Genomic DNA, 26,740 nt, shown 5'->3' with positions numbered 1-26,740 from the left:
TTAACATCAGTACTATTTATTTGGTGTCGTTGAGTTGAACAATTTGCATTAGGGGAAAATGATAAAGCAACGAAGTGAAAATATAGGGGAAAATGACAAGGCAATGAAGTGAAAGTATATTGACGTATGGTCGTATGATGGTAAGGTTGTTTTTCAATACTACCATAAAAAAATAACGGAGAATTGTGTTTTGGGCCCAACTGGACCCAAAAATTAACATTTAGTCCATATAACTTCCATAATTGATGGAAAGAATATAAGATGTTAAAAGACCAATATATCCTTCAAATTTCTATATATTACCTTTTAAGGCTATAAAATAGTGATGGACTAAAATACCCAATGACCTTTCATATAAGCTTTTTTTATCTTTATTGCACCACTATTCATGCAACCATAATAATTCTATTTTAACAATTTGGATTTTTCATTGTTTTTTTAAAAAAATTATAAATAATTGAAAATCAGCATTATTTTCTATTTTAAATTATAAATAAAGAAAAATTATGTTCAAAAACTATTTAAATAAATACTTTCTAAAAAAATGGTAATATGATTTTGTAGACCCCTTTTGAAGTAAGGGGGGCCCGGGAAGTTTTTTTTCCTTTCCTTCTCCTTTTGCATGACATCTGTGGAAGAAGAGAGGGGGGACCTTCCCATGCATGAGCTGATACGTGGACAACTAGCCGGAGGCATGGCTGCCCATGAGGGTGGTTGGGGTCTCCCATACTTGCTGATGAGGTGAACAAGAGAGGAGGATGGGGGGAGACGTCTGAGAAAGAGGGGGGCTCGCTGGAAAAGAAGTAGGGGAGTTTTGTGAATTTTCTGGAGAGCTTCTAGAGCAAGAATAGGGAGAAATCCACGGCACTTTGCTGAAGAGAAGCGTTTTCAGGTACCTTTATTGTGGATTCCCCATTAGCTTCTACTGGTATGCTCTTATGTTTTTTTTCTGGTGTTTCTTAGATGATGTTTGTGGACTAGGACTGACCATGTTCATGTTTTGCTAATGGTTTTGCTGTAGATTAGTTTGCTCCTATTTTGATTCCTTCATGAGATATTTTGTAACCGTGTTTTACCCTTTTATAGATACTCATTTGATTTCTCCCACCCCCATCTAAGCTTGTTGATTAAGATATGAAGCATGGCCTGTATGGGCTCGTTGCTTGAATCCACTTTTTGTGCTTTGTTTTTGTTATCTTCATTTACTCTTGGTATAGCCATGGCACGTCACTCCTAGGCTGTAATTTTCCAACACAGCATTCATGTAGTTCCATCCAACTGCATTAGCTGGTGGAGATCTTCCCAAGTCCACCACCTTTATAGACCCCACACCATCACCTCTCTGTACCCAGACCGTTGCCTCATTTCTCTCACTAAATCCGGCCACCCAGTCCATTAATTCCAAGCCCATTAAACCCACTCCCCATTATTCTTCCCCATCCATTCATCACACCCACTTACAGAAGCTAATCTTACCATCCATTTTCATACCCGGCTGTCCACCATACCCATGCCATGCTCATCTCCATAGGAATCCCAAAGCCACCCACCTACATGCATGGGAATCATGCATGCATGGCTACCCCCCATGGTTGCCATTCATCAACACATACCCATCCTTTCAAACCTCCATACTTACCCATGCACATCACCACCCTCATACCCATGCAAACTCTCCACGTTTGTATACCCTAGCCCTCATATCCATGCAAACCTTCCATGCTCACATACCCTATCCAATATGCATGGCCACCCCCCATGAACACTTTCACTCACCACCCATTCCTCACCCGTCCATCTCTTACCTTCACTACCCAACTCCCTCATTTTCTTCCTCACCACCTTTTCTCTCTCTACACCACACCACAATCCCCTCACCACATTTTCTCTCTCTACACCACACCACATGTCCCTCACCATATTTTCTCTCTCTACACCACACCACATGTCCCTCACCACCTTTTCTCTCTCTGCACCACGCCATGCATCCATTCCACTCTCCATGCTCTCTCATGCATGCCCATTACTCACATACCCGAAAAAACCGTGTCTCTCCCTATACGTGAGGCATCTTCAGTGCACTCTCCATCAACATAAGAGGGTCTCCAAGGAGTGGGGTTGAAGGAAGGATCCGGTTGGAGTGGTGGGCTGTGAGGGGATTTGGAGCCTTTTAGGCTTGCCCATAGGTGGAGGTTTGAGCCCAAGCCCAGGTTTGTGATAGAAATACGTTTTGGGCTTGCCTATATTGGCCTTGAACTTAGGCTTAAGTTGGAGCCTAGGCCCAAGCTTTGATGGTGATGGTGCCTTGGGCTTAAGTTGGAGCCCAGGCCCAAGCTTTTATGGTGATGGTGCCTTGGGCTTAAGTTGGAGCCCAGACCTATGCTCTTGGTGACGGGTTTGGGCTTGAGTTGGAGCCCAACCCAAGCATGTTGATGAAAGGCCCCATGCCCCCTATGCTAGCCACCCTCATTGGCCCATGCCCACATCAACTTAGCCCATTAGGTTGCCCAAATCCTAAATAATTCTCTTAAAAATCTCTAATATCCATAATTAATTAATTCAATCATTCATTTTTATTTGTTATCTTATTCTATTTATACCAATTTATTTAACTCAACTTGAAGACGATTAAAGGACAAATTATTAAGGTTGGATATCCTTTCAAAACACAAAATAATTTATATTTCACCTTCCCATCTTTAAATTATGTCTAAATCACCATATATGAAAAACTTTTGTATAAATTAATTTATATTGGACTCAAAGCATTTTTCTACATTCTAAACTTTAAATCCCATTTTCAAAACTTAGGTCTTTAAGTAATTTTTCAAAAGTCCCATGTCTTAATTTAATTCTTCAAATATTCATTTAAATCTTATTTTCATCAACTAGAATTTTAATCCCGTATTTATCTAGTTATTTAAAGTCTAATCGTTCAAAAAATTCATATTTTAATTTAATTTTTCGATCCTAAAAAAATTCTACAATTCATTTAAATTTCATTTTCATCAATTAGAATCATCATCCCATATTTATTTAAAGTTCAATCTTTCAAAAATCTCAATTTAACTTTCAACCTTAGAAATTCTATTATTCGCCCAAACGTTATTTTTGTTAACTAGAATTCTTATCCTTTATCTTTTTATTCATTTAAGATCCAACTCTTCAAAAATTCAACGTCCTAACTTAATTTTCAATCTTAAAATTCCACTGCTCCTTCTCTATTCGTTCAAAATATCGTTTCCATTAAGTAGCATTATTATTCCATATTATCTGATTATTCTAATCGTTAAAGTTTAATTCATCAGAATCCAACTTCCAAATCTAATTTCCAATCTCAAAAACTCCACCGTCCATATATCGCCGTTTAATGATTATTCTCGTTATTAATGTTATCTCATCCACTTATTTATTCAGTTATTCATATACCAAAGATCTCATCTCTAAATAAATTCTTAAGTTTTCAATCTCTAAATTCGCATCTTCAAATGTCTAAAATTCCATCTTTCGCAATTATTTACCTAATCTTTATTATTTCACCATCATTATTATTCAATTCTTTTACTTATTCACTCATCCGCTTATCCACTCATTTAAAATCCCGAACTCTCAAATCATTTTCAAGTTTCCGATCTCGTTCAAATTTAATTTCTAAAAATTCTCATTCTCGCATTTAATTTCTGAAAGTCTGATCTCCAAATAAACTATAAAACTCCAAATTTTAAATAACCTTCAAGACCCCAATTTTTCAAATGAATTTCAAAATTCCGATTTCCTCTCCAATTGTTTTAATTCCATTTTTCGAACAATCTCATGTTCCTCTTGATTTCAATAAGCACGAATTTAACTTTGTGATTCTAATGAATGGAATTTACGAAAATAATTCATGCAAAAATAAATGGGCTTTGGTGGGGGCCCGACATATGTGACTTTATGACTGATTGATTGATTGGCTGGTTGTTTTGATTGCTATATATGAGTGATTCATTCTATTCTATGTTATGCACACGATTGCTCTGAATTTGTTCACTAACCTTTGTTTCCCATGAAATAAATGAGTTCATCACTTAGGTACGTCTTTTGCCTCTTTTGTTCATTCAGTTATTTTTGTTTTGAGTGACATATTTCATGTTCATTATTATGCGCTAACCCTATCTCTTGATAGCACATTGTGGCTTATCTCCCAGGTGCGCATCCACTCTCTTTCTGGTCTTTCTATATGCATGTCTCGATTCTTATGTGTGCATGATCATTCAGGATATTCATTGATTTACTCATCAATTGCCACATCAGCTTCATTTTATTAGTAGAGACCCTTTTTTAGGGACTTAGAAGGGTGATACGGTTTTTACCGTACCTTCCTGATAAGTAACCTGATCCCCGAACCCGATTCGGTTTTTCGGAGATCACATTTTTCCAAAATAAGGAGTCACACTTAGGGTTTTCTTTCTTATTTTGTTTAACCTTTAAAAATAAAACAAAAATAAGTGGCGACTCCAAGTCATTTTTTTTAACCAATTAAATCATTTTTCAAAATAAAAATCGAACTCATCATCGAGTGGGAAACGCATGAGCACGAAATGCGGGGTCCACAGATTTATATTTTTTATATTTTCTTTTTGAAAAAACATTTAATTAAAAAATGAAAACTATTTTTAAAAATAAAAATTGAAAACCTTGTTTAATACTATTTTTATATGAAAATAATAAAAATAATTAAATTTCATTCATTGATTATCCATTTTTATTTTTTTCCATTAGTTATTTTAATAAAAAAAATAAAAAAATATAGTATGTTTACAATTAAATAAAGAAATTGATCAATTATGTGTTTTTTGTGGGACTATCTTTTACATAAAAAATAATTAAATAACTAAATTATATATATATATATATATATATATATATATATACACAATTAAGAAAGTAATAAATCAATTATGTACATTTTAATCTATTAAAATAAATTACTTTCTAATTTAAATAAATAAAATGAAATAAGTAAATAAATTTAGGATTATTTCTATTTTTTAACATATTTTATATCAATATTTTTTATGGTTAAATAAATTTTTTTCTTTTATTCCAAAAATAAAATGAAATAAATAAATAAATTTAGTATTTTCTAACTGATCTTCTATTCATATTTCTTATGGTTAAATAAATTTTTTATTCTTTTTTCTTTATTTCCAAAAATAAAAGGAAATAAATAAATAAACTTGGATTAAATAATAGTTTTTAAGTAATTTCTTTGTCTTATTTTTAATTACATTTTGCATTGAAAATAAAATAAAATAACGGTTTATTTATTTAATTATTTAAATATCAAACTATTAGGAACATAGTTTACACACTCATGTGGATATAATTTATACATATATATAAAATTTATATCATTATATAAGGTTATTACACTAATTGTACAAGGGGTATACAAAACTATACATTTTGAACAACTTTTTTTTTTCTTGTCATCTATGGATTATACGTTCTCCTACCACAAATTCTTTTATTTCATGTACTTTATTTAACTCGCATACAACAATTCAAATGCCTACTTTAATAATGATGTTTAGAGAAAAATTTTGTTTTTACGTTTTATATCATTTTTTAAATCAAATCATTGGAAACATGGTTCACACATCATATGTGACACATAATGTATGCATATGAATGAAATCTGCACCATTGTACAATGGTATTATACTAATTGTACAAGGTAAATGTTCAATTGGACAAGGCAAATGTTCTAACTATACAAGACAAATGTTCTAACCATTAATGATGTTTGAGAGAAAATTTTGTTTTTCCATCTTCCACTATTTTTTTAAACAAACCAATGAAAACATGGTTAACCTACCTATGGTTACACATTAAGTACAGGGTATATGGAATTTGAGTCACTGTACAAGGTATTTACATTAAGTGTACATAACAAATATACTAACTGTACAAGAGTGTACAAGACTATTATTTGTGAAGGATTTTAAGTGATTTTGAAAATTTTGTTTGTTTATTTCCCCTAACCGAGGATAAATGACATTCCTTACACACATTGGTTAAGCATACATTCATCTCATGTACTCTAACTTGTATATGGTCATTTGAATAGGTACCTCACTTATGATAATTGTAAAACAAAATTATATAACAATTTTTCTTCTTTTCTAAAACCAAACCAATGCAAATATGGTTAATCGACCTATTGTCAGATATTCATGAGATGATGTTAAAATTTGAGTTATTGTATAAGGGTATTACACTAACTATACAAAACAAATTTACTAATTGTACAAAGGTGTACAAGACTATTTTTTGTTAAGGATTTCAAGTGATTTTGAAAAACTTTCCTATTTTTCCCCACTCAAATTCTCTCACTCAAGAATTTTTTCGAATTTTATTTTTAAATTTCATCATCAAATTTTGTAATTGCATATTTTGTTTTTATAATTTTAGCAATGTTTTTTCTTTCCACTACTTTTTTTTTTGTGAAATTTTATCCAAATGAGTCTATATTTAAAATTATAATCATATTTATCAAATTTTTACTAAGATTATCTTTAATTTTTTTTAATATATTTATACTCATTTATTTAAAAAATGAAAAACTAATTTTTTCTTTTTTTTTGTAAACATGTTCTATTACCCTTCAAGTAAAAAATTAGATAAGTTTGAAAGTCAATAAAAAAAATTAAATACCACTTTCAATAATTTTTAGATAAAATTTTATATAAAATATTTTATTTAAAATTTAATTTCTAAAGTTTAACTAAAAAATTGTACTGACAATTTTCTTGTTGTGAGTCAAAATACTTTGCATTAATCTATTTAGATAAGAAAAATTATTAATATTATATTAGAACTTCATACCTTAGTTATTTTTTTCAATAAATTTATCTTTTTAAAAATTTTAAAATAGAAACATTAAAAATTAAAAAGCTAAAAGTATATATATATATATAAAAAATAAATTGAAGTGATAGTCAATTTTTAAATTTTTTAAAATATGGTTAATGTAGAAAATATAAAAAATAATTAAAAATAAGAGAAAAGTATAAATGAAAGGGTAATATAAATTTAAAATTAAAAATGAAAATTAAACTAAAAGATAAATGCAAAAAGATAAAAAATATTTGGATGAAAAATCCCAAAATTTTTATCATTGCTTATAATAAGAGCAAAAAGATTTAATATCTTTAAAAATGAAAAACAAAAAAACATTATTATTTTTTATTTGACATAAAATAAAAATATAGATTGAGAGAAAAAGAAGTTAAAAATAAGTAATACTTAATAGGGAATAGAAAATGGAAAGAAAATGAAAAAAAAACATAAAAAAATTTGAAATTCACATTCACTTGTGTCTATTTAAGGATTAAGGGTATTTTAAAAATTAATAAAAGATAATTTCCTTCATTTTAATTTTTATACTTTGTTTGGATCTTTGACTTAAATATCCATTATATATGGATCAAATGTTAATTTTTGAGGGTAGTCGGATAAAAACACAATTCTAAAAAAATAATAATAATAATAATAAATAAATAAAAATGGGGTAAACGGCGTGTGGGTGGACCTTTAATGCAATGATGCAGCGCATTATGCGCTGACAAGCTTGTGCCTTACAAGACAGGTAAATCTGTGCTGTGCTGACCTGACCCGGGGTAAGGTACAGGACCGAACCCTTGCCTGTTCTAATTTCAACAAGAAATTGGCAAAAACACCAGACAGCCTGACTTCTGACGTAGACATGGAAATGACCCGTCCATGGAAAGAACGTGCTTTGCCCACGTTCTACGACAGTGGCGGAGTCAGAAATGAAGTCCAGGGCAATAGAAGAAATATTCACTATTTAGTCCCATACAAAGTTTGCTTTTCTTTTGTACATCGAGTTTTTTTTTTATTATTATTAATACTTATAGCAAAGGATTATGATTTATCTTAGAAAAGTAGCCTAGGGTTACGTTTTATCCTCATTTTATAGTAAAGGATTAATTGAAAATGGTTTTTGAAGACAAAATATTTTCCAATACAAGAACAAGTTATTATGAGAAAGAAACACACTGGCTCTCTCTATTCTTTTCCAATCAAATCCAAATTTCTAATAAAATTAAGCAAAATCAAAATCAAACTCAAATATTAATGAAATGAGTTTACTTAATAAAGGGAAAGATGGGATTTTATTGTTGAAGACTCAAATACTAGGTATAGTCTCAAATATCTTCGTAGAAGAATTTCTGGAAAGCGTCAACGTGGCGTACTTGCAGCCTCAACGCAACAACGAATGATCCGTCTTGACCCTGGCCGGGAAATACGAAAACCTTACCATCGTAGCCAATTCCTCCAGGCCCCATGTATATTTCCTGGCCCCACCCGAAATCTGCCCCATAGATGGGAAGTCTAGCCCAGCTAGTGATCTCAAGATTAGGGTTCCCATAGAAAGCCCCTTTGGCGCACCCAACGGTGTGGAAATTCCTGAAATTGGTCACATCCTCCTGACATTTCACATACACAAGAGATGATTGTAAATATTCATGCGTTGCCTTCTCTATTGCCTGTCGCGCTTTACCTGAAGCAAAACCTAAAGAATTGGAGACTAGCTCCCCTGATGTGGTTTCAGCAGTTACCCGAAATGTACCATTTCCGAAATACCTGGGGGGCAATGGTGGCTCCATGCGATTGCGAGCATCAACGATGATAGACAATAGTGTTGGCTGCTGGCTTTCATGCTGACGTGCCTTGCACGCACTCCTCCAGATGTGTCCAGCAATAGCCTCATACCTGGTGTAGGGGCGCTTGTTGTCGGAAGGACTCCGATCTTTGTTGGCTTTGTCCTTCAGTTTCTCGACTTGATCTTTGCTTAATTTTAACATGAGTGTAGTGGTTTCTCTCTTCCGCTCTTCCATGTTATCTTGCTTCCCAATCAAGAGGGGTTGAGGACCAAACTCTGGATGATCAAACACTGGTGCGGTCAAATGCTCCGGGGCTAGTAAAACTGATCGATCCAGAAATGGTGGGCTGTTGGCTTGCTCGCCACGGGCGATTTTAGCCCACTCTGAAATGAAGTGTAATGCACTAAGGCCATCAGCGATGGTATGCGATATTCCCAAGCCCAGACTCATGCTACCACAGCTAAACTTGGTGAGTTGCACCAACAGCAATGGTAGTTCATCGATTGGCTTGTCGTAATCCACTGAAGGGATGAGAGCTCGGATCTCTGGGGTTGGTCGGAAGTCTCCATAGTCATCGATTTTGCCTTCGGACTCGACTGCAATGAGTAGAGCCCCCAAGGCATTGCAGTCGAGCTCAAGGCGGCCTCCACCAATCCAGTGCAATCGTCCCGCTAGTGGATAGAAAATCACCAAAGCCTCACTCAGAGAGTGCCTCAGAATCTCGGTGGCCGATTCAAGGGACACATTCACAGGTGGGTAAAAGTAGAAGGTGGGTGCGTGAGTGAGAGCTCTAACTTGATCACTGTCTGATACACACCTGCAGCCTCCTGGTGTCTCCCTGGCTGGTCTCACTGTGTAAGTAGCCACCACTTTCCCCATTTTTCTTTTTTCGGGAGAGACACCCAGAGAAAAAACTTGGATGGAAATAGAATGAGCGATTTGCAGCACCTTCTATGAATGCATTTGTAAAATGGAAGATAGTAGATATATAGAGCACCCATGGCCATGTATAGGCTACCTAACTTTCAATCCTACTCCAATCGTAAAATACATTTATATATCTACTGTTCAACCCTGAAATAGCTCTGGCTAGTATTCAAATGTCCTTATCCACGAATAATCCTCCCTTTAATTGAAAGCCGTTTTCCATTCAAGGAAAAATAAAATATAAAAACACTTGTTATTTGTTTTTTTATATATACATTTTAAATTCTTATACTTTGTTATTGCGGGAGTAAAATTAGATAAACAAAGAAACAAAAAGAAAACAATTATTGAGATGGTTTGGATGCTTCCGTTTTTTTAATAAAAAAAAATGATAGTAACTTCTATTTAGGCATGTACCTAATAATTTTTATATAAGAAGAGCCCACCAACAATATTTTTAAAAATATTTTTAATCTAAAAAATTATATATTTGATAAAATTTAGAAAATATTTTTAAATTATTAAAAAAATCACCAATGGTATTCATGAAAAAATGTTTTTGTTAAAAATACTTGAGAAACAATGCCAAAGGCACTTAAAATATAGAGTTATTTTGTTTTTTTAAAAAATTACTTTCTTCTTTTTAATATTTGACATAAGGAAACTACATTTTTGTAAAGGATTTTTTAAAAAACTTTAAGTATTTAAGAATTTTTGTATGTTGTATAAAAAAAATTATCATTTTTTATTTAAAAAACTGAAAATAAAAGGTGCATTCAAATTATATCATCCTTCAAGTTTTCCTTTTTTTTTTTCCTCATTCAAGGGAGCCTAATATTGACTAAATTAACCATATATACGAGCTAAAATAAATAAAGTACAAAAGATTTTTATTATGGTTCGATGAAAAACGTAATCAAGACAAAAGATCTTTATTATGGTTCAATGGACAATGTGATTCTTACATCCATATAAGTGTACTACCACTTAAAAATTCATTGATAAATTGAAAGATAAGGGGTATAATAGTGAAGCTCACACTCTCCTTCCAATTGCGACCGCACACTTTTATTTCTGTTTAATTCTTGTGAGCTCAACGGGAATCATGACCCTCGGCATCTCTTGTAAAGTGTAACAAAACTTATTCAAACTTTATAATCCAACACCTCAAAATGATTAAAAAGTGTAAGACGATAATTTTTAAGACTTTAGTTTTTTTTTTTTTTTTAATATAGCAACTCTAATAGAAGTTATTATTTTTTTAGAAAAAACTTGAAAGTAAGTGTATTTAAAATCCATCTTAATAGATGAGAAATCATACATTATTTAATCATATAAAATCATCTATGACACTATACTATTTAATGATGCATATCAACCATTGATTTAAACTAAACGATCTAATGGAACGAAACCAACATCCTAATTATTTAACAAAACGAAATTGTATCCATGCATTTACTTAGCTATGAATTAGATTAGAAAGAAAAAACATTCATGAATAATAAATTTACATAAGAAATTAATGCAAATATTTGGATTTTGAACATAAAAAAAAAATTAAAATTAAAATTAATTTCAAGGAATTGATTTGATATCTATTGAATCTTTGATCTCCATTATTTGAAATTTATATTAAATTTTAGATTATTAGATGAAATAAAAGTATATAATATCATAGTATAAATAAATGAAATAAGATATAAATAAATAAAATTAAAATATAAAAAGACAATTGTGAAGAAATGTAGCTGGGGCCATATAGGATAATTCCATTTATTATTTACTCTCCGCTTCAATTTGAAGGATGGAGTGGAGCTCTCGCGTAGTTGTGTGTGCTGTCACACCATCTAATGAATGCGGTGACCCAAGGATTTAATACGAGCTGAATTAGGTCTGTGGACACTAGCCTCGTGGTCCCAATTTACACCTGCTGTTCAAAGCCCAGGCGTGGTCCAATTTCAGCCCTAGAACATACCTACCACTAAAGGTTCGAGAAGCACCATGAGTGTTTATCTCGGTTTTCAAACAGTAAAGCTGCATGCCATTGTACGGTGCTTTTATAATCATAACATTTTTATATAGCAAATCTGTTGGTTATATGAAATATTGAGCCCAGGATGGCAGCTTCATGAAAAATACCAGGAATCATGTGGGTATAAATTAACAACCTTGTGTTGTTTAATGGATTAACCTAATATCATATAGGGTTGGTAATGGGCCGTTTTTAGGGATGGATATTCTCATCCTAACCTCGTCATATTTATTTATATTTATGTCAATTTTTACCAAATAAATAAATGGGGTGGGACGGTTATAGGAATTTCCTATACCTACCCCACCTCCATCCCATTTAATGTTTTTCAATTTTTAAAATTTTGTTTTTAAATTTTAAAATTTATTAAATATAAATATGAATTTATAAATAAAGAAATATTAGAAATATTTATAATTTATTTTTATGAAAAGTAATATTATTTTATGTTAAGGAAATTTGAAAAATGAAAAAATCAATTAAATACTTCATTGTCTGCATGTTAAATTTAATAGATTTAAAAGAAACGAATAACATATAATTCTTCAATTATCGTATTCACTTTTGTCTTCTTATTCAATCTCCATTCTTCTTTTTTCATCTTCAATCATCATCAATATCTTGAATATCATTGTCTGCATTGAGATCCAAGTTCTTAAAGGTTTCTTTAAATTCATCCTTAAAAGTTTGAAATCTCATGCGTCCATTTTCTCAATCCTTCAAACATGTCAAAGCTTCTAGCATCTTTATTGTAAGAGTTGTCCTTCTATCTCCTATTATATTTGCAGTTATAGAAAAAGCATATTCCGATGCTACATTAGCCACCGGTGGGATTAGTAGATCACGTGTCATTTTAGATAGCACAGGAAAAGTGGATTCATGAAATTTCTACTACTTCATAATATCAAAATTTTGTACTTTATTAAGGGATATGTATGAATAATAATCTATATCTAAATATTTTGAAATATCACACCTACTTGAAGGACTAACTTGTCTCTTTCCCTTAGCTAATTGTATAAAGAATGGATCATTTCCAAATGTAGATGGAGTTATAGTACTTGAAGAGACACTACCATATTTATTCTCATAATATTTATATAAATTGTTTAATTGTTCATATATCTTACCCTCTGGTTTGAATGGTTGGTTCATACAAATAGTTATGAAATTTAAAACATTTTCTACACCTTCAACCTTAACGCTTAGATCCAACAAGCAACTTAACAATAAAGTGATGGAATAGTCTTCCAATATTTCAAAATAAAAAATAAAAAAAAGCTTTCCATTTGTACACATATTTCATTAAAAAATGGATGTTCCCTGTATTGTTGAAACACATCACTCATATTGCAAATACATCTAAATGTTATACAAGATGTAGGAGTTTATACAACAGAACACATGTTAGTAGTATCATAAAAAACCTTCAAGAATTTTAAAAAAGCAAAACTTTTCTCTCAATCATCCGAAGTTATTATAATTTCATCTGTCTTAGTATTGACATAATTTAATAGTATGTTATGATACCCTTTACAAGATTTTAACATTAGGTAGGTCGAATTCCAATGATGACCGATATCATGACGGGATTTTCTCTTCTTCAAACCTACTGATGGACATAAAGTATAAAATTCTTGTAATTTGTTAAATGAATCAAGAAATTGTATAGTAGATTGGATAACCTTTAATGAGGGTGATATTAATTTTAAACCATCTAGTACTATTAAATTAATTATATGACAAATACATCTCACATAAAATATTTCACTTTGTGGACCTTCTCTAATTGTTCTTACAAATAAATTTATGACATTTTTATTATTTGAAGAATTATCATAGGTAATACTAAATTTTTTGCTTTGTATGTCGTATTCTTTAAAAACACTTGTCAAATAATCATGTATGGAAGGTCCATCATAAGGATGTAATATTTTATGAAAACCTAATATTTTCTTTTGTAATTTCATATTTGAATCTGTATAATGTGATGTCACACATGTAAAAGGTTCATTACTTTGATTACTCCATAAATCTGAGGTCACAAATACAATACCACTATGATTTTTAAATTCTTCAATTATTAATTATTTTTCATTTAGGTAACATTTAATTACATCATTACAAGAAGTAGTCATAGGAATTATATGATAGGCTAGTTGGGTATACTTGTGCATGAAATGTACAAATCTAAGATCCTTTCCAAATGTTAATGGAAGCCCCATACTAGCTACCATTCCAGCTAACCCTTTTTTTAGGAATTGTTGATTGTATAGAAGGGGGGACATTGAAGATGTACTATATCCTATTTCATTTTGACTTATTTGGAATTGTCTATGGTCTAATGCACCATGTTTTTTGGTACATTGTTCAGCATGTCTTCTAAGGTGACCTGTGCCACCACTAGCTTTGCAACTATATGTTTTTTTTTTTTTTTTTACAATATTTACATTATGCTAGATTTTCTACCTTTCCTATTATATTTTGTCTATTTATTATAGTCAAGTGATTCCATACTATAGATGTACGTCTACTAGCCCTAGGTCTTTTGCCTATGGGATTAGGTTGGGGAAGGTTAAAGTGAGGGACACTAGAGGAGGTGGGAGTCTCCTCGTCTTCAAAAGGATTAAATTCATTACATGCATCAACACCAAAGTCAAGGTTTTCAACATCTAGGTGACAATGATCCATTTTAAATTTTAAAGGAAAAAAAAAGGTAAAATGAAGAGAACAATTAAATTAAATATATAGAATTAAAATAAATAAATGAAATAACTAAATATAAATACATTAATCTTATGAATGATGAGAACTTGTAGAGTTAGTAGATATCTTTAATACTTATTGAGTTAGTAGATATCTTTACCACTGTAGAGAATTTTAATTTAAAGAATTGTGAAAAGAGAAATTAGAGAGAATAGAGAATTGTGTGAGAAATAATTAAAATAAAGGGTATTTATAAAGAATTATTGATGAGTCATTTACTTATTTACCCTTAAAACTAGTTGTTATATTATTATTGAGAGATGTATTATAAATATTTGACATAAGAAAATATTAATAGTAAGTGATTTATAATTGTTGAAAGGGGTATTATAAACATTTCATATATAATAAAAAGTAAAAAGTGAAATTTAAAAGGACCAAGTGGACCAGCATGGTGGGTAGGCGGATTGTTTATTTAAACCTAGCACGATCCGCTCCTTTGGGCTATGCCAACCCAGTTCGCTTTAGTGTTGGGTCGTGCCAGCCCCACTCAGTCTTTTGGCATGCCGAGTCACAAGCCAAAATGGGTGGCCCGAGCCATTGGACACCCTAGTCCGTGGTCCCATTTTACACCTACTAGCGTCTACTAATTTAAGCCGTGGAACATACGTATCACCCCGCAAATGCAAATTACGGCAGGTTTTGGGAAGCACCATGAACATTTATGTCGGTTGTCAAAAAGCAAAGTTGCAAGTGATGGTACGGTGCTTTTATAATCATAACTTTTTGATTATTTAAAACCTCACTAGTGTCGAAAAGATTATTATTATTATTATTTTTTAGAGCGCAATACCCTTTAAGTATGTCTGTTATGTTTTCTTTAATATCATGAGTCTTTTTAATCATAGCGCTGTAAGGATATCATAGAGTTGTACAATTATTAACCCACAAAGTATAAAAGAAATATATATGGTTTATTTTATGTAAATATATTTATACTGAAGGTACATCTTTTTTCAGTATCTTCAATGTATATAACATTATTTTTCTCAATGGATTAACCTAACATCATATAAAGGTCAGTGATTTATGTAGTATAAAAAGCAAAATTAATTATAAAAAGTTAAAATTATATATAAATAATTAAAAATAAATAAATATTTCATATTTCTATCTTTAATATTATCATTTTAAAGAATCATAATAATGAAATGAATTAATATTTTTATTTTATTAAATATCAAATAATAAATTTAACTTTTTGGAAGATATATATATATATCATATATTAAAAAGTAAAATCCAATTTATTATTTCTTTTATTTATATTTTATTATTTATTATTTGTTATTTTGTAATTTTAAGTTGGCTCCCATTGTGAAAACACAAACATGCTTCATAAATGTAAAGAATGATGCACAAAAGTGAAAAATACGATACAGAAGCACTCAACAAAACCTAAAAGCCAACAAAGATTGAATTATGCAAGGGTCCCATTGGCTGCAATGGTAAGTGAAAAAATAAAGAATTGACACACACAAAAGTGAACCCAGGCTCTATCCATCGACAACAACAAAACCAAAAAGTAAAAGCTGCACTCATGAACTAAAATACTGCAATAAATCGCTTTATTGGTATGAGCAAGATACAATTCATTTAAAATTAATTGATAAATCATTTATAAAAAGAAGAGAAACCTTTGGGTGAGATTCCATGTACTTTAAGAATAGGTATTACTTCTCTTTTCCTTTTTTTAAACAAATTGAAATAGAAAAATTGAAGTTTTTTTTTTTAAATTCATAGAAGCGTTTAGAATATTTAATTGCACATTATTTATAAAGTGCTTTTATGAATATAAATATCTGACTTTAAGACCAAAAATCGTTATTTATAAGATCAATTATTGACATTTAAAATATTAAAAAGACACGTAAAACATTACAACCTTGTCAAAATAAAATATCATCCAACATCAAATTCACATATAAAAAGTTCCTTGTCAATGAATGTACTTAAAAAAACCATCAATTGTCATTCACATGGAGAAAGCTAATCAGAAAGGACATTATTGATAATGCAGTAATAGGTCTTTGTTAATCACTTAATCCACATGCTTATTGACCTCCTTTTCTCTTTGTTCTTTAATCCACGTGAGGACAAATTCAGCTGTCCAAGTTAATGAAATTGATTAAACGTGTTTTGAATCAACGAAAACGGAATCTGTAGGATTTGAACCACCAGGCAATCCCAATCTCATCATTTTGAGAAACCACGAGGGTGTCGTGTGGGTGTAAAGGGAATGAAATTCAGTAAAAGAATAACAAAATTGTTTGAATGATGCGTGGGACAAGAACAAATAATTGATCAAAAGCTTCCTGTCAAAACCATCATTCAAAAACAAAGAAAGAGAAAAGAAGGGTGCAACAACCCGGTAGATATACGTCCCTTCGATCTACCCGATTTCAATCTTTTTCACATGTTTCAACATCAATTTCATTTTTTTTTAAATTAATAATTCTATGTTTGTTTTAACTATTTATAATAAATATTATATTTGACATTATTTGTATCCAAATCATACAAGATATATTTCCATCTATCTTATAATGTTTCAAGAAAGTGCAAATACAAATATCTAATTACAAATGCCCTCCAAAATTTATTTAAAATTTAAGGGTTTTTTTTTTTTTCACTTTAAATACGGATACAATTGTTAATTCATAATAATTTCACTTAGAATTCATGGAAAAATGTGAGGGAAAAAATAAAAAAATAAAAAAAATACTAAAATTTGTGACAGCCTCACTTAAGTTTTTTTTTTTTTTTTTTTCAACTTAAAATACCAATTAGATTGTTTATTCATACTAATTTCAATTAGCATTGTTGGAAATTACAAAGGTAAGAAAAATTGTTGTTCATAATTTTATTCATAATTTTTATTAATGCTAAGTGTAATTAGTATGAATAAACACTATTATTGCTATTTGAAGTGGAGAAAAAAATGCTTAAAATTAAAACAAATGCAATGATCCTGTCCTTTTTCAAAAATCAATCTTAAATCATTTCAAATTTTAAAATCTATTTTCATACAAATTCTCTTTCTTCACATAATTTCAATTAATAAATATTTTGTCTAGGAAATATTTTTAAAGAAATTTATTTCCATTAAATTACTAAACCTTATGGTAAGAACTAGTGGCAGAGCCAGAGAAAGAGTTTGGAGGGAAAGGGGGAAGGGGGAAGGGGGAAGGGGGAAGGGGGGCAACATACGAACTTTAGTTGAGGGGGTAAAATAAGACCAAAATGTTCTCATAACCTAATGGTAACCATGTTTACAAAATTTGAGAGTAAAGAATTTCTCAAAAATTATTTTTCAATAAAATACTCTTATGAAAATTTTAAATTTTTCATATTAACATTCTCCTATTACATTAGGTTTCTAATTAGGAAATAAATATCTCAAAGAACATAATTATTCATCAAGGTAATTAATAATGTTTTAAATAGATTTTTTTTTACAAAATATTAAGTGAGAGAGGACAATAGGCAAACCTATAGCCTCCAAAATCAAGCCCATCTTGATTTAGGGCACATCACCATTCTGAAGATGAGGTGACCCAAGGAATCAAGGGTTATGAAGAATTCTTTATGGTCGGGACTATATATGTTTGTAATGGAAGCGACTAATCCTAAAGATGGAACTCTTCACTTGGAAGTATTGATGTTATGAATCTGGATTACACACTTGGATGTGAAGTGATAGAATCACTTGAAATGGTCTCATTTGCATAGTCTAAGGCCTAAATTGAAAGGTATGTTAAGTTTCACCTTACGATAACCTTTTAAAGTTTAAGATAAGATAATTAATTGGAGAGGGTCACTACCTTAGTAATAAGAATCATGATCTGCCTGAAGTAGGCTTAATTCTTATGGTACTACGATACCTTATAAAGATACATGTAGTTCAAGAGCACTACATATTTGCTAAAAAAATTAAGAAAACATAAAAAATGGAACTCAAAGACGTAGTCGCAACAATAACAATGGAACTCAAGGATGTGGTCATGAAGACCAAATTCAATGGGACCAAGCAAATAAAGATAATAGAACTCAAGGACATGATCAAGAGGACAAAAATCAATGGAACCAAGAGGACAAAAATGATGGAACTCAAGGACACTATCACGATGATTGAAATCAATGGAGCTAAGAGGACAAAAAAGATGGAACTTAAGGACCAATCATGATGACCGAAATTAATGGAACCAAGAGGCTAAAAAAGATGGAACTTAAGGACTAGTCATGGTGATTGAAATTAACGATACTAAGAGGATAAAAAAGATAGAACCCAAGGATGTAGTAATGATAACTAAAATCAATGGAACCAAGGAAACTTAAAACTGACGAAACTCAAGATTGTATCACAATGACTAAATTCAATGAAATTGGGAGGATAAAAACATGGAAATAAATGATGCAATCATAATGAAAAAAATTAATGGAGTTGATACATGTTTAAGTCAATTACAAAATCACAATTGATTAAAATTAATGGAATTGGGAAAAATATAAAAATAGAACTCAAGGACATGATAGTGATGAGTGAAACCAATGAAATTAAGATGATAAAAATGAAAAATTGAACTCAAGAACCTAATAATGATGAGTGAAACCAATGGAAATAGAATGACAAAAACGACATAACTCGAGAAAATAAAATCAATGGACCTCAAGAATGTGACCCCAATGACCAAAATCAATGAAGTTGAGAGGATAAAATTAAAACTCAAGAATGTTGTGACAATGACCAAAATCAGTGTAACAAGGAAAACGAGAAAACAAAAAAATAGAACTTAAGGACATAGTCATTATGACCAAAATATGACGAATTGATGATAGAATCCAAGGATATGATTAGGATAGTTGAAATCGATGGAATGAAGAAGATAAAATCATCGAAATCAATGAAACCAAAAAGATAAAAACCCCATCTAAAATATCTATGATAATCAACCACTCTAATTAATGTTCAAAAATATAAAGCTGGGTTTTGATGGTTTTCTCAAAATTGAAAAAATAATAAATTAATCTCAACAATTTAACGTACATTTCAATCATAAATTCATAATTTAAATATGCACTACATAAAACCTAGTGAATATTAATGAAATTAAAATAAAAAATTTCTAAAATGTTTTTAGAAGCCAAATATAATTGCAAACTCCAATTACTACCCAATTACAATTTTTCTTACTAATTACATCATTTGTCATCATAAAAAAACTTTATTATAATAGTTTTGGTATTTTGGAATATTTAGAAATATATTAAATTACAATTCTTATTATTGGTTTTCAAATATCACGTCTTATATATATATATAATAAGAAAAAATAAATAAATTTTAGTATTTTAAGATATTTGGGAATATGTTTTTTTTTCAAATTGTTATATTTTTAATATTTTTATATTAATTATATAAAATAAGAATAAATAAAATAACTAATATCATTACTTAAATGGCTTTAGAGTGTAAATATAAATAGATTTAACACTTACAAGCATCCAAAAATTAATAAAAACAAACTACACTTATACAACTTTCATATATTAGTAAAAGACAAAATAAACAAAAGATTAAACATGCACTTAGTGACATTCAAACTTATTCATAAATAAATTAAATTCAGATTTATTCAAATTCCTGATAAAAAACAAACACCATGTAAGTCCATTGATGCAACAACTAATGTGGAAAAAATCAATTTAGGAAAAAAGAAAAAACATGTATGTATATATGTATGCATGTATATATTATTATTATTATTAGTATTAGTATTATTATTATAATATTGTATTATAATATAGTATATTATTATTATTATTATTATTATTTGTTAGAGTTTGGTGACCTGAATTCTTTGATCCAACCTGAAAAGCTCGTGGATATATGCAGTGAAACTAAAATTATGAGATTTTAGTCCAATTTTGAAGTCCACCATTAATCTTGTTCGGGGTGTAGGGATTTGCCCTTGTAGTATGGACGTGTATATATATATATATATATATATATATAGTTTTAGGATTGTGATGTATAGCCACTCACGACTTTTCCCTTTTGTACCAATTTTTGGACATAGTAGATTTTATTCTCCCCTATTCGTGGTTTTTCTCATATGAGGTTTTTCATGTAAATCTACGTGTTCTTATTTTATTCTTATTATTGTCTATTCTCATTATTGAGTAATATTATTATTATTATTTAATACTTAAAAATAATAATATTCAAAGACCGGTTCAACCACTGAATTGGTGAACCGGTGCCTAGTTCATTCTTCTTCCATATTTGTTTTTAGGCAAAATGAAGCCCAACTGTTATTGGGCCAATATGTGATCTCCCACGGCCCACAGGCCATACAACATGTTGTCGAAAACCTCTTTTTGCCCCCATAAAGTTACAACGGAGAAGCAGGCATTGAACCTTGGAACCCAACAAATAATGGGCCACAACCTCTTTGTTCCGATGTGGGATAGTTAGAAGAGATGATTTAAAATAGAAGGGCGCAACCATTGTACTACTCTTCGACTTATGCTAAGGATTTTAAAACAACAAAATAATATATATATATATATATATATATATATATATATATACATGCATATCCAAAGTGGCAAAGACTCCTTCATGTATGCTCCACTTAGCTCGAGGTTAAATGAGGTTTTTAAACCTCTTTTTATCCCCATAAAGTTCCGATGTGGGATCACTTAGAGCAGATGATTTAAAATAGAACCATTCAAAATTGTATAGTTAAATGAGATATATATTCCACAATATGATCTCCAATGGCCATTCAAAGTGGCATAGTTAAACGAGGTTTATGATTTAATATAGAGCCATTGAAAATCGTATAGTTAAATGAGATATATATTCCACAATGTGATCTCCAATGGCCATTCAAAGTGGCATCGTTAAATGAAACCTCTTTTTATCCCCATAAACTTCTGATGTGAGATCACTTAGAGCAAATGATTTAAAATAGAACCACTCAAAATAGTATAGTTAAACGAGGCTTTTAAACTTCTTTTTATCTCTATAAAGTTTTGATGTGGAATCACTTAAGAGTAAATGATCTAAAATAGAATGGTGTAACCATTGTGCATGCAAATTCATAGAGATATAACAATTAAGGAAGAAAATATCGGGATATATCGACGATATATAGTCGATATATCATGTATCGGAGAAGGTGGATATAATGTATAGGTAAAATATATCGTCTGATGGAAATATCAGTAAATATCGACGATATATTAGTAATCACAGATATATCAACGATATATCGATAATCACATATATATCGATGATATATTCGTCTGATGGAAATATCGGTAAATATCGACGATATATAGATAATCACAGATATATCGGTGACACAATCAAAATATTGGCTCTAAATGAGAAAATATCGTTGAAATTTCGAAGATATATCGGATATATCGATGAAAAATCAGTAAAAAAATTAAATTATTATAAATAAGTTAATTTTAATTATCTTATAATTTATTTTATGTACTAATTAAATGTAAAATAAATATAAAATCATAAATAAAATTATCATTATTTTTAAATAAAAATATTTTCTATCAAAATGTACTAATATTTTTAAATAAAAATCATAAATATATTTAAATCACATAATTAATACATTTGTAATAATTTAGTTTTAAATTAATAATTTTATTTTATTTTGATACTCAAGTATAATAATAGTATATTGAGAATAAATTAACTTAGTATATTTTTAAATTAGTATAACATTGAATTTAAATTACTACATTTTTAAAATTAATTAATATATTTTCAATAGAGGTAAGTAAATTAACTTAACATATTTTAATTATATAATTAGTATATTTGTAATAATTTAACTTCATAATGATTGTACACTTATAAAATTCACATTTCTTATCGACTGATATTATATAATTAAATTTAATATTACAAATCATATCATACATATATTAATTTTTTTAATAAAACAACTTTAAAATGTCTATTATATTCTAATTTAATTTTTAAGAGTTTTTCTTATATTTTCATAAGTTTTAATCAATTTTTTATTTATCAATATTTTGTATCAAAATATCTGTTGATATATCCGATATATAAATAAAATTCAAGTACCGATATATTCATCATTACCAATATTTTCATCCTTAATAATAACTACAACTCTATTTATAGTTAAGTTAAATTCAAAACAACGAGGCTTTCAAATGAACAAACACGATGCAAGTCAATGGATGTCACAACTATGAAGGAAAAAAAAATCACTATTAAGCTCTCAAACAAAAACACGATCAGAATGCAAGACCATGGATGTTATAACTATAGTAGAAAAGAATCAAGAAAAAGTTATATATTATTATTATTATTAGTATTAGCTTAATAATAACCCAAACGTTATGGGTTAGAGCTAGAATGACGAACCCATCAATGGATAACAAATCAAATCAATCAATAAGTAAACATAAAAATTAAAATTAAAAAATAAGAAATAAAATTAGGCTACAAACTTATGACACATGGACATGGACCGGCTCAGAAAGAGGAGCACTAGCTTGTCGGGCCAAATTCATTGAAGGGGCAACTTTGGGCAATTTGAAGCCCAAGCCCGCCATCCCTGAAATAAGTAGGCTTTGGTTTTGGACCTTACAGACCCAGGCCCAGATCTCCTTATAGATGAATTCCCCTCTCGTTTGTTCTGTAAACACGCAATTGAAGATTCTTACATTTTTATAATATTATTATTTTTTTTATGTTTTTACTTTTTATTGCTTTTGGCCTTTTGGGTTTAGAGCATGTTTGGGATAACGTTCAATTTTTACCTATAGTAGTCGAAATAAAGGTACAAGTTAATGTAAAAGTTGATAGTGTTGTGGTGTGATTCAGTTTTATATTTGAAAACTATTTTTATTTAAGATAAAGATAATTTTAATATTTTCAAAATTTTAATTAAGTAAAAAGTTGCTTCTTTGATGACATTTGAAGAAAAATATGGGTGTCCCTCATATGCTCAAATTTCAAAAGTTTTGCAAAAATAAGCAAAACTACAAGAAAATATGAGAATAAAAATAGCTATATTAGAATAATTGTGGGGTATAATTCTCTATGGTAATATTTTTTTCTCAAATTTATAAGAATGTCTTACGAAGCTTTGTTACTCTTTGTAAAGTTTCTTTTCCCTTGTGAAGTCATTTCACCCTCTCCCTACCCATTGAAGAAGGTTATAGGTGAAGTTTGTGGATTAAATTTAAAAATCTCAAGATTCAATTGCTCAATTCAAAGAATTTGACTCTTTGATTTTAATTATTTGTCTCCTTCATTTAAAAAATTTGTTAACAAGAAAATATTTTTTTCTAATTCCTTTTTAACTTCCATTGGAAGATTTGTTTCCTTTGTTTAGGAAATTTACCAATAAGAAAATATTTTTTTCTAATTTTTTTTTTACTTTAGTTATTTAATTTAATTTAATTTTACAAGACTTGATTTTACCGTCTTCCAAACTTTACCACATGTTACCTTTTGGATTGCATGTCACATGTTTAATATGTATGACTCATCACTTGTTAAGTCCAAAATTTGTTGAACTAAAGAGTCATAATTTTTTATGATCAATTTAGTGGTAATTAATCCACCAAATTTGTTGTGTTTACAAATGTCTTGACTTCAAGACGTAGAATGCACATGTCTTATCATATGGTGGATCTTGAAATTAGTCCTTCAAATCTCCGATGTTCTTTTTTAATTTTTTTTTTCCAAAGAAATATTTGAATAAGAAATTTCTTTATTTTAAAATATCTCTGTCCAACTTTTCCTAAGTTTTATTTTCTTCCTTTCCTTTTAAAGGGAAATTTGGATCTCTTCGTTCCTTATCCCAAGCTCAGGTTAGGTACATGAAACTTATCTTAGGGCTTTTAGATCCTAACAACGGAAGTAAAAAAAAAAAAAATTCTTTTTACACAAATAGGATCTAGTAGAATAGTGTTATAGAAAACTTTACCTAGATCTAGATGTTCTCCAATCAAATTCATATAATGAAGAAGATGTTTGAAAACTCTAGAGGTCTTGTACACCCAAAATCTTCCGTTCGTTGACTCTAACCATGATCTTTGCACTTCAAATGGTGGGTTTTAGAAGGAGGGATGCCTTAGCTCTTCTCTCTTTAAAGGTTGAAGACAACAATCACCTAAAAAGTCTTAGAAACCCTAACCCTTAAGGGATATTTATAAGTTCCCCTATTAGGCTTAAGTGACTTAAACCCACATGAATTTGGGTCACTTAAACTAACCCAAAATGAGTCTTAATTGTTTAATTAACTACATAGGGTCATCTAATTAATCAATTAATCAATCCAAAAACCTTGTTCACTATCTTATGTGCAACCTTGTGTAATTGCCAAAATATCCTTATGCATAAGAATAGACCTAAAGTCAATCCAACCCTCATAAACAACGTCATCATGGTATATAAGCTCAAAGCAAGGATCATTGTGATCCATAGAAGTACTAGCTCTCTCATAATCCAATTATGAAGTTGATTAAACAACCCATTAAAAAGAATCAACTGCCCTCCAAAACCTTATATAAATAACAATAAGATGAAACTTAGATCCATGACCTACTATCCATTACATGTAGACTCCTCATGAACTAGTGTTCGTAATCTAATAAGGTAGTATTTCAGCTATTAAGATTATTTCTTCAATCCTTGAGTCACATATCTCATTTATTATATGATTAATTAACATGCTCTAACTCTAAGGAGCATATGTCAAATTTTCACTAAATGAAATGTTGTGGCTATAGTATTCTAAATCATATATCCTTTGGATCACCCAAGGGAACACACTATTTCAATCTCATGAGATATCATGACGACTATATTGAAAATACATATTGTCACTAGCATCCACTAATAGTGATCCAATCCATAGGAATATGTAACCACTTTAGGGTCTCACCCATCTGTTAAAACCTCCTGTTAACTTTGGCATAAACTCAATATCCTCTCAAGGTGAAGAATTTATGCAATATAGTAGCTTAATAAATCATGACAACTAATAGTCTTACGTCATGATTCATTATAGGTCTCTTCCAATGTGCATCACATATATTAGTACACTCACCATGGGAAACTCTTCTCGATAATTAAGACAAGTTATCTCTCCAATTAGGAGGTAATGCAATATAATTTCTACTAGATTGCCCAAATCCATAAACTAATTATGGACAACTTATCTACTTACAAGAAACCTATGACTTGTATCCTTTATACAACTCCTAATGCACCCAAATTATGTACCATGTAAGAGATATGAGTTGAATGTTGAAATCAATGTCAATGCATGAAAGGGATAACCTAAGGATAGTTAAGTTTAACTTTGTTACATCATATCTTGTTTTTAAGGATTCAATCCTAACACTTTCCACTTGATAACAAAGAAAGATTTTGTGTTAATACAAAAGTTTCTTATTTGAACCTCCACTTTCTTTTTTTCTTTTTTCTTTTTTTCATGGGCATCTTTCCTTCTAATTTGTCTTTTCTTATTTTTTCTATACAAAGAAGACAATAATTTGAGACACCTAACTTGAATTCTCTATAAGAAATCTTCCACCCTTGGTTGATTACATTGTCGTATTTGATTGTGTGCCTTCTACTTATAAGTGTTGTTCCATCCATTTCTTATATATATATATATATATATATGAGACCTTCATGCAGACAAGTAATACTCTTGAAGTAGAGCAATGTTGTATTCTCAACTCTTTACCAGTGCGAATTGGCTTGACTTAGATATATAGTTGTGTCCAATTTTTAACACTCAATTAAAATTGGAATCATATTTAATGCTCATGTAAACAAGTCATAACTTTAACATATAATCGTGTTGCATTTTTAGCACTTAATGCATTTTTAGCACTTAATGTTATTTAAGTGCTAAAATCTTCACTCATGTGAATTGAATTGACTTGGATGTGTAATGGTATCTAACTTTTGATACTTAATTAAAATTAAAATCATATTTAACACCCATGTAAACAAGTCTGAACCTTGACATGGAGCAGTGTTGTATTTTCAATACTTAATGTGGCGTAAGTGCTAAATTCTTCACTCATGTGAATTGCCTTAGCTTAGATGCATAATGGTATCTAGTTTTTAACATTAGATTAAAATTAGAACGCAACTTAACACTTGTGTAGGTAAGTCATAGCCATGATTGACATGTCGTCGTTACTAGAGCATCATCAATTGGCCTAGATGTATTTTTTATTTTATTTTGTGGTGTCTTGACTAAGCTTAGGTGGTTTCCTCAAGTTGTTTATATACCCTTTACAA

The 26,740-nt window shown here is 29.9% G+C and overlaps 1 protein-coding gene across 1 annotated transcript; it reads right to left on the bottom strand.

Moving 5' to 3' along the window:
* Positions 1 to 8,139: 8,139 nt before the first annotated feature.
* On the bottom strand, positions 8,140 to 9,650 carry LOC100258760 (spermidine hydroxycinnamoyl transferase). The gene has a single exon (XM_002276514.5). It carries the CDS (start codon positions 9,549 to 9,551, stop codon positions 8,214 to 8,216), a length of 1,338 nt encoding a protein of 445 aa, XP_002276550.1. The 5' UTR covers positions 9,552 to 9,650; the 3' UTR covers positions 8,140 to 8,213.
* Positions 9,651 to 26,740: the final 17,090 nt, after the last annotated feature.

The sequence above is a fragment of the Vitis vinifera genome, chromosome 11 (genome assembly GCF_030704535.1).
Source record: "Vitis vinifera cultivar Pinot Noir 40024 chromosome 11, ASM3070453v1".
NCBI lineage: Eukaryota > Viridiplantae > Streptophyta > Magnoliopsida > Vitales > Vitaceae > Vitis > Vitis vinifera.
This window is presented reverse-complemented; position numbering and strand designations above follow the sequence as displayed.